The 12,019-nt window shown below is 41.3% G+C and overlaps 2 protein-coding genes across 4 annotated transcripts; one reads left to right on the top strand and one right to left on the bottom strand.

Moving 5' to 3' along the window:
- Positions 1-5,373: 5,373 nt before the first annotated feature.
- LOC112350055 ((+)-germacrene D synthase-like) lies at positions 5,374-5,751 on the bottom strand. Its single transcript, XM_024685528.1, has one exon. It carries the CDS (start codon positions 5,749-5,751, stop codon positions 5,374-5,376), a length of 378 nt encoding a protein of 125 aa, XP_024541296.1.
- A 1,905-nt stretch (positions 5,752-7,656) lies between these two features.
- LOC9655924 (gamma-tubulin complex component 6) lies at positions 7,657-11,865 on the top strand. 3 transcript variants are annotated; one of them, XR_002993643.1, is made up of 15 exons: positions 7,657-7,805; positions 7,864-8,424; positions 8,474-8,665; positions 8,722-9,030; positions 9,084-9,136; positions 9,194-9,919; positions 9,981-10,122; positions 10,181-10,340; positions 10,400-10,563; positions 10,627-10,703; positions 10,761-10,860; positions 10,917-10,978; positions 11,037-11,178; positions 11,232-11,424; positions 11,488-11,865. XR_002993643.1 is itself a non-coding variant. In XM_024685722.1 (15 exons), the coding sequence occupies exons 1-15, from the start codon at positions 7,662-7,664 to the stop codon at positions 11,367-11,369; spliced, it is 2,925 nt and encodes a 974-aa protein (XP_024541490.1). In that variant the 5' UTR covers positions 7,657-7,661; the 3' UTR covers positions 11,370-11,472. The 3 variants fall into 3 exon arrangements, 2 of the variants coding, with proteins under 2 accessions (XP_024541490.1, XP_024541489.1); XM_024685722.1 differs by lacking the exon at positions 11,488-11,865 and having other exon boundaries at positions 7,864-8,066; positions 8,112-8,424; positions 11,232-11,472; XM_024685721.1 differs by lacking the exon at positions 11,488-11,865 and having other exon boundaries at positions 11,232-11,472.
- The last annotated feature ends 154 nt before the right edge of the window (positions 11,866-12,019 follow it).

The following is a 12,019-nucleotide window of genomic DNA, read 5'->3' as shown; positions in this document are numbered from 1 at the left end:
TATGATCAGCAATGGTAAAGTATTTCAAGTTCACGCAAAGTTATTCCTTGGATGGGGTCCAGCCTGAGCAGATTAGTTGGAATCAAAAGCTTTATGATTTCTTTGGTAGTAGGCTTTTGACACAAGTTCGTGTGCTGAAAAAAAGCACAAGAAAGAGCAGATTTTCTTTGATGCGAGGAAAAAATAATCTATATTTATTAATTTTTAAAATCAGTTGTACCCAATCCTTACTAATTTGAAATTTAAAAGTAGAGAAATATAACATTCTTGGGACTTCTTCCAGCTAGTCCTAGATTTTGATATATTCTATTTAACTACAAAGCTTTTAAAAGAATAAAAAAGATGACTTGCACTATAAACAGTACAAAGAAGATGATACCCCATGGGAGAATCGTGAGCTTTAGATGCTTTACAACAAGGCAATCTCAATATGAAGGGATTGCTCAATTATCTAGCTCTTAGTCCACTATTTCCAGGTAGTTGGATCCATGCAGCTAAAGATGACTTTTGTTAAGCTTACTGTGATTGACTGTGGAAAGAACTGGGAAGGAGGAGCAATCTACTAAAAACTTAGCACAGATTGTATTAGAACATTAAACCTTGATTAGGGATTGAAAAATAAAAGTTAAAATGTTAAGATTATTATTATTATACATGTTTAAAATAAAAAATAACTATAGATTAAACAAATATTCTCAAATTTAATAATAATTTACTACAAATTGCATGCAGCTTGGTTTGCTTAATATTAGTGTCATTCCTATTTAGTATTATTTAAATAATCCAATTGATCAATAATTATAAACATGTTTATAATTTATAAATCAAGATTTAATCTTACTGAATATCAACCATTAGATGGTAGAATAAACAAGAATATACTAGAAAGTGTTTAAGGAAGTTCATAAATTATAAACATATTTATAAATTATAAATACAAGATTAATCTAAGTTTGAATTAATTTAATATTTACTAAATGAATAACAACCATTAGATGGTAAAATATTCTAGAATATCTAAATATAATTTAGGTATATCAAAGCAAACCAAAAATAGGATTTGAGCCATTACTAACAATCATGGATAGATGGAACACAAAGCAGGGTGGAGTAGAAGGGTGGTAGGGAGGTAACTAAGCTCCATACCATCATCTGGCCTTTAAAGCAATTTGTGCCATCTCTGACTCTCCCAATAATAGGAGTGCAGTCTTAGCTATTGTGGTTAATAAGAGATCTCCACTATGAAAGTCTGAATGCTTAGTCTATTACAGAAATCTAATGGTATAAAAAGGATAGTCTCTTACAATCAAAGAGTGATCTAGTGAGAGGCACAATATTACTCTTTTGTGAACAACCATGAAATGAAAAATGGTAAACCAAATTAAGTAAATGAGCTTAAAATTGGCACCAAGTAGGGAGAGTATAGCAAATGATCCAAGCTGGTGGCCTTAACTCCATCACTCATAAGATTCCAGCAGTAATTGTGTGATTTCATCCCATCCTCAGAAACTCCTAATCCACAAAGAAGAGGGGAATGGCTGTATAAGAATGTTTTGCTTTTGCTATTTGGATTGTGTGTGACAAGGCTTCTCAACCTTTCAACATCCATATGTGCAAATTCCCTAGTTCCACCAATTGATTGATCAGTCCAATCAAGAGTTCAAAGCAAACCTTCCATGGGGAGGGAGGAAGTTGAGGCTGGTTGGCAAATGTTTAGGACAGTGTAATCATTCATTGTGTCATTTGTTGCCCTGAATTTGTAGGGATCAATTTGGGCACTAGATATAAATGCTAAAAAGTAAAAAACTTTAAGATTCAAATATTTATAAACACTATAAAATTAATTTTAGAATCTTCTCCACTCTAAGAAATTTTTACTAACTTTGTTATGATAAGCTTTAAGTTATTATGACTTCCTATTACCAACTTGAGCTAGCAAATTTGTTTCAAAGTTGTTCCTTATTACAATGTGTTTGATTTTGAAGGAATAGACCATCTTTTGATAGAAATGCTTAACTCCCATTCACTTAATTCATAATTACCTTCAAATCTCCTATAATAACCACATCTTTAGCTCTTAATACTTTTGCATCCTTCAATTCTTGAATCAAAGTAGCATACTCATCTTGGTTGTAAGTGTGGGTATTTATAACAATTTATCCAATATGTGTTTTATGCCTTTTAGATTAGTGAAAATAACTCTAATACTAGCTACTTTCTTTTTTAAGTTGAACACTCCCTCAAAGTTCACTTGCCACATTAACAATTGCATTTCATAAGTTACACCAAAGGAGGATTTTAAAATTATATATAGACCACAAAAAGAATGAATGCACTAAAAAATCTTTGCTATAGGTTCTTTTGAATTGCTATAAGACAAATGTAAGCAGCTAAAGAGAATGCTTTGAAAGATGATTTATTAAAATTTAATTATAAAAGGAAAGGGCTGATCAAGAAAGTGGGGTTTTTAGGACAACGGTATAAGGGAGCATTGGAGTTTAAATATAGAGGGAAAAAACTCATAAATAAAAATGCACCTCATTTAAAGGTTTTAAGATATTTAGGGTTATATATCTTTAAGTTTGAATAGTATTGCTTAACCTCAAATATCCTAACCAATTCTCCTAAAACCCTTAACTAATTGGAAAAGTAAGTGTATTTTTATTCATGGGCATTTTCCTTTTATATTTGAACTCTTATAAACTTAATTTAAATCCCATTTAAACTCAATTAAGTGACCTCTTGGGAACTCTAAATTCAAGAATCTATAACAAATTATTGTTGTAATGATATACATTTTCAAATGTGACTCTATGTAACAGATTTGTAACCAAGCTTTCCTCAATTCATGATGCTTTATGAGAATATTGACAATGATTAAAAGAATTTCAAAGTCAAATTCTCTTGAATGATGCTAACTGTATTATTAAACATGATCTTGGAAACAAGACTTTAATATACAATTTTGAATAGGCCAAACAATAAAAAGATTTATTCCAAAATTGTTTATCACTATCACTTATATATCCAATCTATATATTTAATGAAGATATTTTTTAGTCTATCATTGTTTTAAATATCTTCCTCACAAGCATAAAAATTTAATCCCTACTGTTTACATGGCATCCACTTATAAGCCAAGTCCAAAAGCTAAATTTAATATCACAAACTCAACCTAGAAATATCTAAGAGCACTTTCTCAATCACCTTTCATTTTTAAGACTTTTGAAAAAGTAAAGATAATATTTTATATTTTCAATGAAAATGGAATTAGGATAACTTGGGACTTTTATTGCTCTCAACAAATAAGTGAAGTTTTTTAAAGATTAAGTAAAGAATTTTAACTTGTAACTCCTCAGGAAGACAAAAAAAACCTAACTACAAATTATGATTTAGTGAGGGATGATGGTTTAGAATAACACTTTGATCAAACTCTATTTGACCACTTATTTTTCATAACTTTTAGAAATGTAGAAAAGGAAAGGTAAAAGAAATTAAAAAAAAGAAAACTCAAAACAATTCCATAGTCACCACACCAAAAATGATGAGGGATAAAAGCAAATTATATACTTTATTTTCTAATGTAAAATTTTATATAATCTACTTTATAATCTATGTTTCATACTCTATTCAGTGCTCTTTAAAATCCATAATGCTTGTTTACGCATTGTTCACTCGTGAAAATTTTCATTATATACTTCTTTAGAGTGATTTTGGGAAGCAATAATCAATAGTAAATGTTTTAGTGAAAGAGTGATAAAAATTTCATTGATTCTTTAGCTTCTTTTCTTGCCATTATGAGGTTGTTATGTCCAAAGCTAATGGTTAAAGTAACACACCATCTTTGCATGCTTTGTGCCTTAAGAAAAAAAGGAAATTTTATATTTTTCAAAGATAACTAAAAGAGAAAACATAAATTAAAATCACTCCACACTCTATGCTCTAATGTTTTGTGTCAATATTTTGTTGTTGATATCATAAAATATTGTTGTTGTTAAACCATTACAAATAGTATTCTTAAAATATTCTAAAACAATAACAGCTATAGAAGGATAACAAAGTAAATAGAGTGATAGTTCAACGATTGGTTTGTATGTTCCCTAAGTGTTAAAGCAGCGTGGTCTATCATATTTAGAAGGACCGAAGAGGTGTGGGCTAAATTCAATTGCATTGCATTGATAAAGTTTTATGTTTCTTGGGACTATAATCAGCAAATCTGCTGTTTCATTAAGATTCGATTTTGCGACCAACAACGATGAGTTAGGCAATCAGATTTAGCTTGACTAAATATCTAAGCAAGAGTCTACGCCATGGTGCGTCTGGGATCATCATCAATGAATGGCAATGGTAGCAACAACACTACGATCAATAGGAAAATATGGATGCTACTTTTGGCAGCGTGGCTCATTTTTCTTGTGATCTCCCAGCTCGAGTTCGTCCGCTTTGGCAACAAATCGAGCCCCCGTCTAATGATCAATCTACACGAGGGTGACGGCTTCTTTCTCGTCGCGGTGATTGTTAACAGGGTATTCGCAGCGGATCTCTTCAACATCACGGCCTTCGAGTGCCGGCAGTGGATCGAATTCATGGGCAGCGCAGGTGTGGAGCACATCTACTGGTATGATACCGCCCACGGTCAATCCGAGTCACAGGAGGAAAATCTCCGGCCTTATGTGGAATCCGGTGCTCTCACGTACCACCGCTTCTACTCGCTCTTCCCGATGCTAGAGAGCTCGGATTGCCATTACGAGCAGGAGAATTCCTACGCTCATTTCCTTGCGAACTACAATCAATCGAGTGTTTGGGCGCTTGAGATGGATGTGGACGAGTACCCATTCTCGCCCATGGACACATTCCCGGCCTTTCTGGCCAGATTCGTGCAAAGAAGAGCGGAGACGAGCGAAGTGTCCCAGATCTTGCTCCAGTGTATGTTCTTCGTGGGGAATCCAGCGGGAGATCCCGGGAACTGGATGATCGAGCGGTACCAGAGAAGAAAACGTGAGACCGAGGGTAGGATTGCGGGTTCTCGCAGCCGACAGAAGCCAATCTTTCGGCCATCGCTGGTGGAGAGCGCGACGAGCATCGACGCACACATGTTTTCGATGGGGACTGGGGCGACGATCGTGGCGGAGGAGGAGGAGATGAGGATGAATCACTACTGGGGGCCTCGGGTGACCAATTTTGGGCCCGATACTCCAGAGCTTGTAGAGATGCTTGTGGAGGACAGTAGCATTCAGCCCACTGCGAGCTATCTAAAGAGAACGAGGAGGAACATAGGAACACAATCGAAATAATCGAGTCAAAGGGAAAAGCTTGCGGACTTTATTGGTGGAGGAATCCAGCCTACGTGCCGTTTGCCACGACCATTCTATATTACTCCTCCATTCCCGCCAGGTACTCCATAACACCATCCTTGACACAGAGACCATTTATATTTCTCTCTTCTTTTGTGTGAACTCCTCTTCCAGCTCCTGGATCATGCTTGTCACCTTTGCAATTGCATTGTTGATTTCCAGGTTTAGATTGTAAGCCACAACAAGGCCGGATGATGTTGAGGTAGTTCCTAGTGGCCCGTTCTTTCCTGAAGGAGAACAAGTCGTTGACAATCATAACGTGGTGGATTCCAATCTCTGAAGCAGAAGCATCTCCTGCCAGCTTCAAGCCCTGCATGAAATCGATAAACGGTTCAGCCATTTCTCTCAGCCAGATGTAAGTGTTCATGCTGAGGATGAGAATCCAGCTTAGCTCCATGTCGAGCCAGCTTATAGGACAAAACAATGTACGAGGGCGGGATGTGAGGATATCGTCAAAGCGATATATTAGCAGTGCGCAAGCTGGAAAGCTCGGGAAGACATAGCTCTTGAGAACTTGCTCTGGCAGAAACTTCAAGAAACAGTTGTCGACTTGGGCAATGAGATTTGCATTGTAAGCCAGATTGGGTTACTGGCGGGATGAAGAAGCTCTTCTCTTTGTCCGCCTTATCACCTTGTCGCCAACAATTTATAGTGATAGATACTGATAAGTATGATTTACATGGTAATTTATGATCCTTTTCTTATAAGAATTCTATTGATTCTTAAGGACCTTTAGCAATATGATAAACAAGAAGGGATTTTATTTGTTTTTGATGATGAGGTGGGATATTTCAGCAGCTTAGAAAGTATGTTCATGTCAGAGATGTTGCATGATTCTGTAACTCAACACTTAGTCTAGGGAGTGGAATTGAATGGTGCCACCAGAAGGTTGGAAAATAACTACGAAGGTTCTTTGGTTTTTTCTTGTAATTAGAATCTGTGAATCATGAGACAGTAGAAATGTGTTGAAAACTTTCTCTTGAAGGCAGCATTCGAGGATGATTGTCATGAGATCCCTGTCCTGGTAGGAAAAAAAAAGGTCCGCGACTAAATAGAAAAAACATGACCACTAATGACTAAAGTCCTCATTTCTTTACAGTATTACGTCTCTGGGATCAGTTTGGCTGGCCAGCATGGAAGACTTCCACGCCTGATTCACGTAAGTTGTGTGTTTTCTACGTTCAATCTGACTGGAGGAACGTCACAGGTGGATGTTTATCACGCCATGACTTTACAATGAACACTTTCGATGTCTCCTCAGTAGATGAGATTGAGCATAAAGAGGGAGATAATCAGGATTGGAAAGATTTATGAGAAGCTCAGTTTCAATGAGACGGCAGAGTTGAGAAGCACAAGCCAGTGAGGAGGTTAATAACGGGGAATAACTTCTTTAGAAAGAAGAAACTAAGAGGACGTCTTGCTACGATCATAGACTGTGCTGCGACATTTTGGAGACGGTTCTCAGCTATGTGGACCTGGCTACATTGGGCATGATTGATTGTGTTTCACCTGGTGGTGGGGAAGCCAGTGACCCAAGGGTGGAGCGAACTACCACCGCTCCATAGAATGGCTTCAAAGTCGCTTTCTCTGTCCTGCCACCGCTGTCGACTTCTCGGGTCGCTGGTGCTGCATCTACGACTCGGCAACGCGCTCGTGGTCTTCTCTTCCCAAGGGCGCCAAGTCCACGCTGTAATCTGAGAGCCGCTGCGCCGTAGGCAGGATTATAACGGGCCTGGAAGACAAGGTTGACCCAGATGAAGAGATCCTGCGCTGCGTTTTGCCGCTCCCGGGACTGTGCACCGCGAGGCCGTGGGAGTACAATGGCCAGCGATACTTTGCAAGTGCCTGGGTGTATGCGGGAGGCAACCGCGAGGCAGGGGAGTCCGGAGTTGATGGCTATGGCGTGTGGAAGGTTGACGACAAGGGTGGCTTGGTTGCCGTCTCTGCAAAGACCCATAAATCGATCCTTGATCAAGTGTACGCTGGGCAGCGCTCTGTCGGAATGGTTTTCCGTTGTTCTGTTCATGCAGAGGCCAATCTGGGATCATGTTTGTTTACGACTTGAGCACAGGGGATTGGGCACTTAGATGAATATGCAAAAGCAGTGATTTTTTGCCCGTCCCTTAGGACACTCAACTCAACGAGAAAGGAGGATGAACGCCACACGAACAGGTATGATGAGTTTGAGCTAGGCTGCAAGCTGACGAGGATTCCTTGTTTGGAGCATTGGCGATCAAATAAATATTCAAGCTTAGAACTATACGTTGCACCACTAAAATTCCCAGCTAGAATTAGGGTTTAGCAAAAATGCGGGAGGAAGAAATGTGGATCCAGGTCGGATTCGAGACTTCCGCGCCGAAGATCTCACACTGCTGGGAGCAGCCCGGCGAGTTTTGCGCCATCCGTGGGGCGATCAAACACGCGCCGCGGCCGTCGTCTCCTTGTTCCAGTGTAAGCTCCTTGTATCCTTTAGTATCTAGTATAATTTGCGAAGAAAATGTGATTCTAGGAGGCAAAGCTCGTCAAGGACTCTTTACATGCTCTCCAGGGACTTCCCTCCGCGATCACAGCCTTGCGCTCCCTCGCCGCGGCCTTTGCCTTGCAAGCTGCCGATAAGACTGCTCACAACATCGCCACTCTCTGGCGGCTCTCGTCCAGCGCCAGCGCTTTGGCCAAGCTACTCTCGTGTTTCGCTCGAGCGGGGTGGCACAGGTACCAGCTCGATCGGTTTGTAGACTTCTTCCTCGGCTTCCACAGGAGGAAAGCTGGCGGCGCTTGTCCGCTCTTGAATCAGGCTTTTGCTTCTGCTGTGAGGACCATCTTGCACGGACACTCGGCCGCCTTGAATCTTCGGTTTGATCGCAGCAGTGCTCAGAGCCTTGTGGAGCTCTATCTCCACACCGAGGAGCTGAGGGTGCAGCTACAGGCTCTCACGAGGATTTGTTCCATAGATGGCGATGGCGAGGAGGAGAAAGCAGCGTTTTCCACCACCGGCAATGATATGCTGGAGAAGTTCAAGGCTTTCCCGAAGGGAGCTGACTTGCTCACTCTTCTCTACAACTTGTTGCTCGTAAGGTTCACTTTTTTCTTGCTTTGCTATTTCTCTTTCATCGTTCCAGGAACCTGATCCGGTGCATCTAGAAGTGCTCCGCTTCTTGTTTGCTCGGACATACGAGCCATATGCGCTTTTCGTGCGATCGTGCATATACTGCGCTGATCTAAAGGACCCGCATGGAGAGTTTATTCTGGAGCAAGCGTCAAGGCCTCGGCGATCTCAGCCAGTGGAGAACTCCATGAAAAGTAGCTTGAAGGTCCGGATTTCTTTTCATCACGTCCCAAGCTTGTGTGTGATTTTTCCATCCTCTAGATCCGGACAGGCGTCAATACTCCTGTTTTTCTGGTGGACGTATCTTCTCAAATGCTGCGTACAGCACAACAGTTAGAAGTCCTGCTAAAGCTTCCAGAGACGCGTGAGTTTGCCCAGGCCTTGAGCTCTGCGTTTCAAGGCTCCATGCCAAGTGACGAGACAGACATGGAAGGGCAGGTTTCTTGTTTTTTATCTGTGGCCTTTGACAAGAAAGGCCTCAGGCAAGTTTTCAAGCAGAGGCAGCATCGAGCGGAGACGATTGCAGAGCACTACCGTAAATTTTTTGGTGACAAGTATCCCATAAAATTGGTAAGGCGTTCTATAGTTTTATCTTTATTCCAAACTTTTTTTTTTTTATATAGGAGGAAGCATCAGCAACAGCTTCAGAGGACTCGGAATCAGAGCTAGAAACAACGTGAGTCTTTGTGGTTTTATCAGTAAACTGTGCTTTGAATTTTTTTCTCTTAAACAGAACTACTGATGAAACCGCCACTTCTGCTGAAGTGGACTCTCCGCGACTTGGCGAGGACAGCAATGACAATCACGACAGTGATACTGGTGCTAGCTCTGAGCAGGAAACTGTCAGTTGTGACGAGAGCTTTTTACAACCACACACGCAGGACAGTCTTTTCGCAAGCGAAGTTCCTCCTGAATCGGGTTCCTCGGCCGATCGTGCATTAAGCATCTCATCTTTACTTACGACACCAAATGCTGGACTGCCAAGAAATCCATTTTATGCTTGCGGCGAAGGGAATATCAACGAGTACATTTCCACGATCTTCGCGAATACTGCTGATGGCTGGGATATAAGATCAACCCTCGTTAACGAGAACAGCCTTGCGAAGAAGCTCATTCCGGAGCTATCACAAGTGGGACTTCTATCCTTGACCAAGGCCACGAAGATTGACATCGATGCCGCAAGCATTCTACTTAAAGATGACAACTTACCAGCTATAAGAAGAGCTCCAGCAAGTGTGGAAGAGAGCGTCAAGCTACAGCCTGCGGAAACTAGCTCCCCTGATGAAGTAAGAAGTGAAAAGTCCTCAAGTCCTCAAGGAGGTGGTTCGTGGGTCTCAGCACTCAAAATGACTACACAGCACAAAACCACGCTTCCTGGATGCCGTCAAGAAAGAGCTGGCTCGGACATTCCTATCAGCGTGGCCGTGGAGAAGAGCATTACGGACGAGATCCTTATGCAGTATCCTTTTCGTCAGTTTCGTTTCTTCTTTTTCTCAGATCTCACACTTAACAGGATGTAGATATCGATTGGTGAGTGTTTTCACAGTAAGACTATTGCAGGACCACCTTCACCTTCAAGACCATTACCTCGCGCTGAGACGCTATTATTTCATGGAGGTTGGAGACTGGGCTGATAATTTCATCACTGCGCTTTGCTCCCATGTACGTTACACATTTTATTTGCTTACCTTTTACATTTGCAGCTTTTCGTTTTGAGCAGAAGTGGGGCCTCTCACGACGACAACATCACATTGTCGAAGTTCAAGGAATGCTGGAAACAGCTCTACAAAAATCCTCGTGTGATGGAGATAGTTATGCCGAAAGACTGCATATTTGCAGCATATCCGAGGGCCAAGACGATGCCTTTGTCAACCACAACAGTAAGATTCAAACTTTTTCTTTTAGCTGTTGCAGCTGTTTAAAACTCTTGCATGCACAGGTTTGGAGGCTTACGATTTCATTGAGCTTGGCTACCATGTGGATTGGCCACTTAATCTTATTCTCACAGCAGACGCTTTGTGCTTGTACAATCTGATCTTCAGATTGTTGCTTCGTGTAAGGCACGCGGTTTTCGCCCTCGGAGAAATCAGCAGCTCGCTACAAGTAAGTGCGCATGTTTTCGTTCTTGTAGTATGGCCGACGTTTCATTTGTCTTTTTAATTTCAGGCAGTGGAGCGCTCTATGCGTCGACTGAGGTCTTCGGAGCAGCAGACGGATAAACTCCGAGCTCTTCAACTTTTTAGGTGCTTTCTAACAACTTTCATCGCTAATTCATTGAGGCTTTGTTTTTCTTTTTCCAGGCACCAAATTGGGCATTTTGTCACAGCCTTTCAGTGTCACGTACATTCGCAGCTTCTACATGTTGTTTGGGGCGAGTTTCTTCATGCTATCAAACACGAGGTAAATAGAATAAACGTACTGCAAGGTTCTTCACCTAATGCCGACGTTTTAAGCAGATCAAAGACATGCAGGACTTGGAGGTAGTCCACCACAAGTACTTAACCAACGCAGTCCATCAGTAAGCACCGAAGAAAAACGAGACTTTTTTTTAATGTCGTCTGCTGTCCTGCGTGTAGATGTTTCCTTTCTCTGGAGCACACAGGAGTGAAGTTATGCACGGACAACATAATGCAGTGCTTGCTCGACTTTCGCTCGTCTCTCAAGAACATTAGGAGCTGGGAGGATGACAAAATTTGCATCGACAAATTGTATTCAAGGGTAGGGAGTCTCTTTTCATCCTTCTCGAGCGGTATCCTTACTCATATTACCAGGTTCTAGAGCTGAGATCTTCATTTCATGAGAACGTCTGCCGCTTACACAAATACTACTTGAAATCCGAGGCCCAGCACCAGCTCTCAGACTTTTGGATGGCTTTAGATTACAATGGCTATTTGGCATCGACGTGCTGAGGAGCAAATCAGTGAAAAACATGCTTGACAATTCGACCATTTAACACATCCATATGTACCGGATTTTGATTTTATTGATGGCTTTATGGAACTTATTTTTGTTTTTACCTTCAAACAGGCACGAAATCATCCGTTTTCAAGGACAAAGTTGGCGGACTTTACTGGTGAAGGAATCCAGCCTAGGCCATTGTACCGTGTTGTTTGCCACGACCATTGCTATTATTTCCTGATCCGGGAGTTGGAAAAGGAGTTCGCACAAAAAAGGATGGTGTTATGGAGTACCTGGCGGGAACGGAGGAGTGGATGGCTATCATGCTTGCCACCTTTGTGATTGCATCGTTGATTCCCAAGTTTAGATTGTAAGCCACGGCGGGGACGATGTTGAGGTAGTTCCATTCTTTTCTGAAGGAGAAAAAGTCGTTGACAATCATAATGTAGTAGCTCTGGAGCTGGACAGCAGTTAGCTCTGGACAAGCCAAAAAGGAAATCTTTGCCATAGTTGAAGGAGCTTCAAGCCCTGCACGAAATCAAGAAAGAACTCCAGAAGAGACATCTCTCAGCCACATGTAAGTGCTCACGCTGGGGGTGATTTGCTTGTGGATCCAGCTTAGCTCCACCTCGAACATGCCCAGTGCCTTGATCATGGATCC

This window comes from Selaginella moellendorffii, unplaced genomic scaffold (genome assembly GCF_000143415.4).
Source record: "Selaginella moellendorffii unplaced genomic scaffold, v1.0 SELMOscaffold_45, whole genome shotgun sequence".
Lineage (NCBI taxonomy): Eukaryota > Viridiplantae > Streptophyta > Lycopodiopsida > Selaginellales > Selaginellaceae > Selaginella > Selaginella moellendorffii.
This window is presented reverse-complemented; position numbering and strand designations above follow the sequence as displayed.

Excerpts from the sequence above, each read along its gene's own strand:
- LOC112350055 (XM_024685528.1), bottom strand. The coding sequence starts at position 5,751 with ATGGAGCTAAGCTGGATTCTCATCCTCAGCATGAACACTTACATCTGG.
- LOC9655924 (XM_024685721.1), top strand. The coding sequence starts at position 7,662 with ATGCGGGAGGAAGAAATGTGGATCCAGGTCGGATTCGAGACTTCCGCG. Across the intron at positions 9,031-9,083 it reads ACAAGTATCCCATAAAATTG|GAGGAAGCATCAGCAACAGC; the intron begins GTAAGGCGTTCT and ends TTTTTTATATAG. Across the intron at positions 10,861-10,916 it reads TTCATGCTATCAAACACGAG|ATCAAAGACATGCAGGACTT; the intron begins GTAAATAGAATA and ends CGTTTTAAGCAG.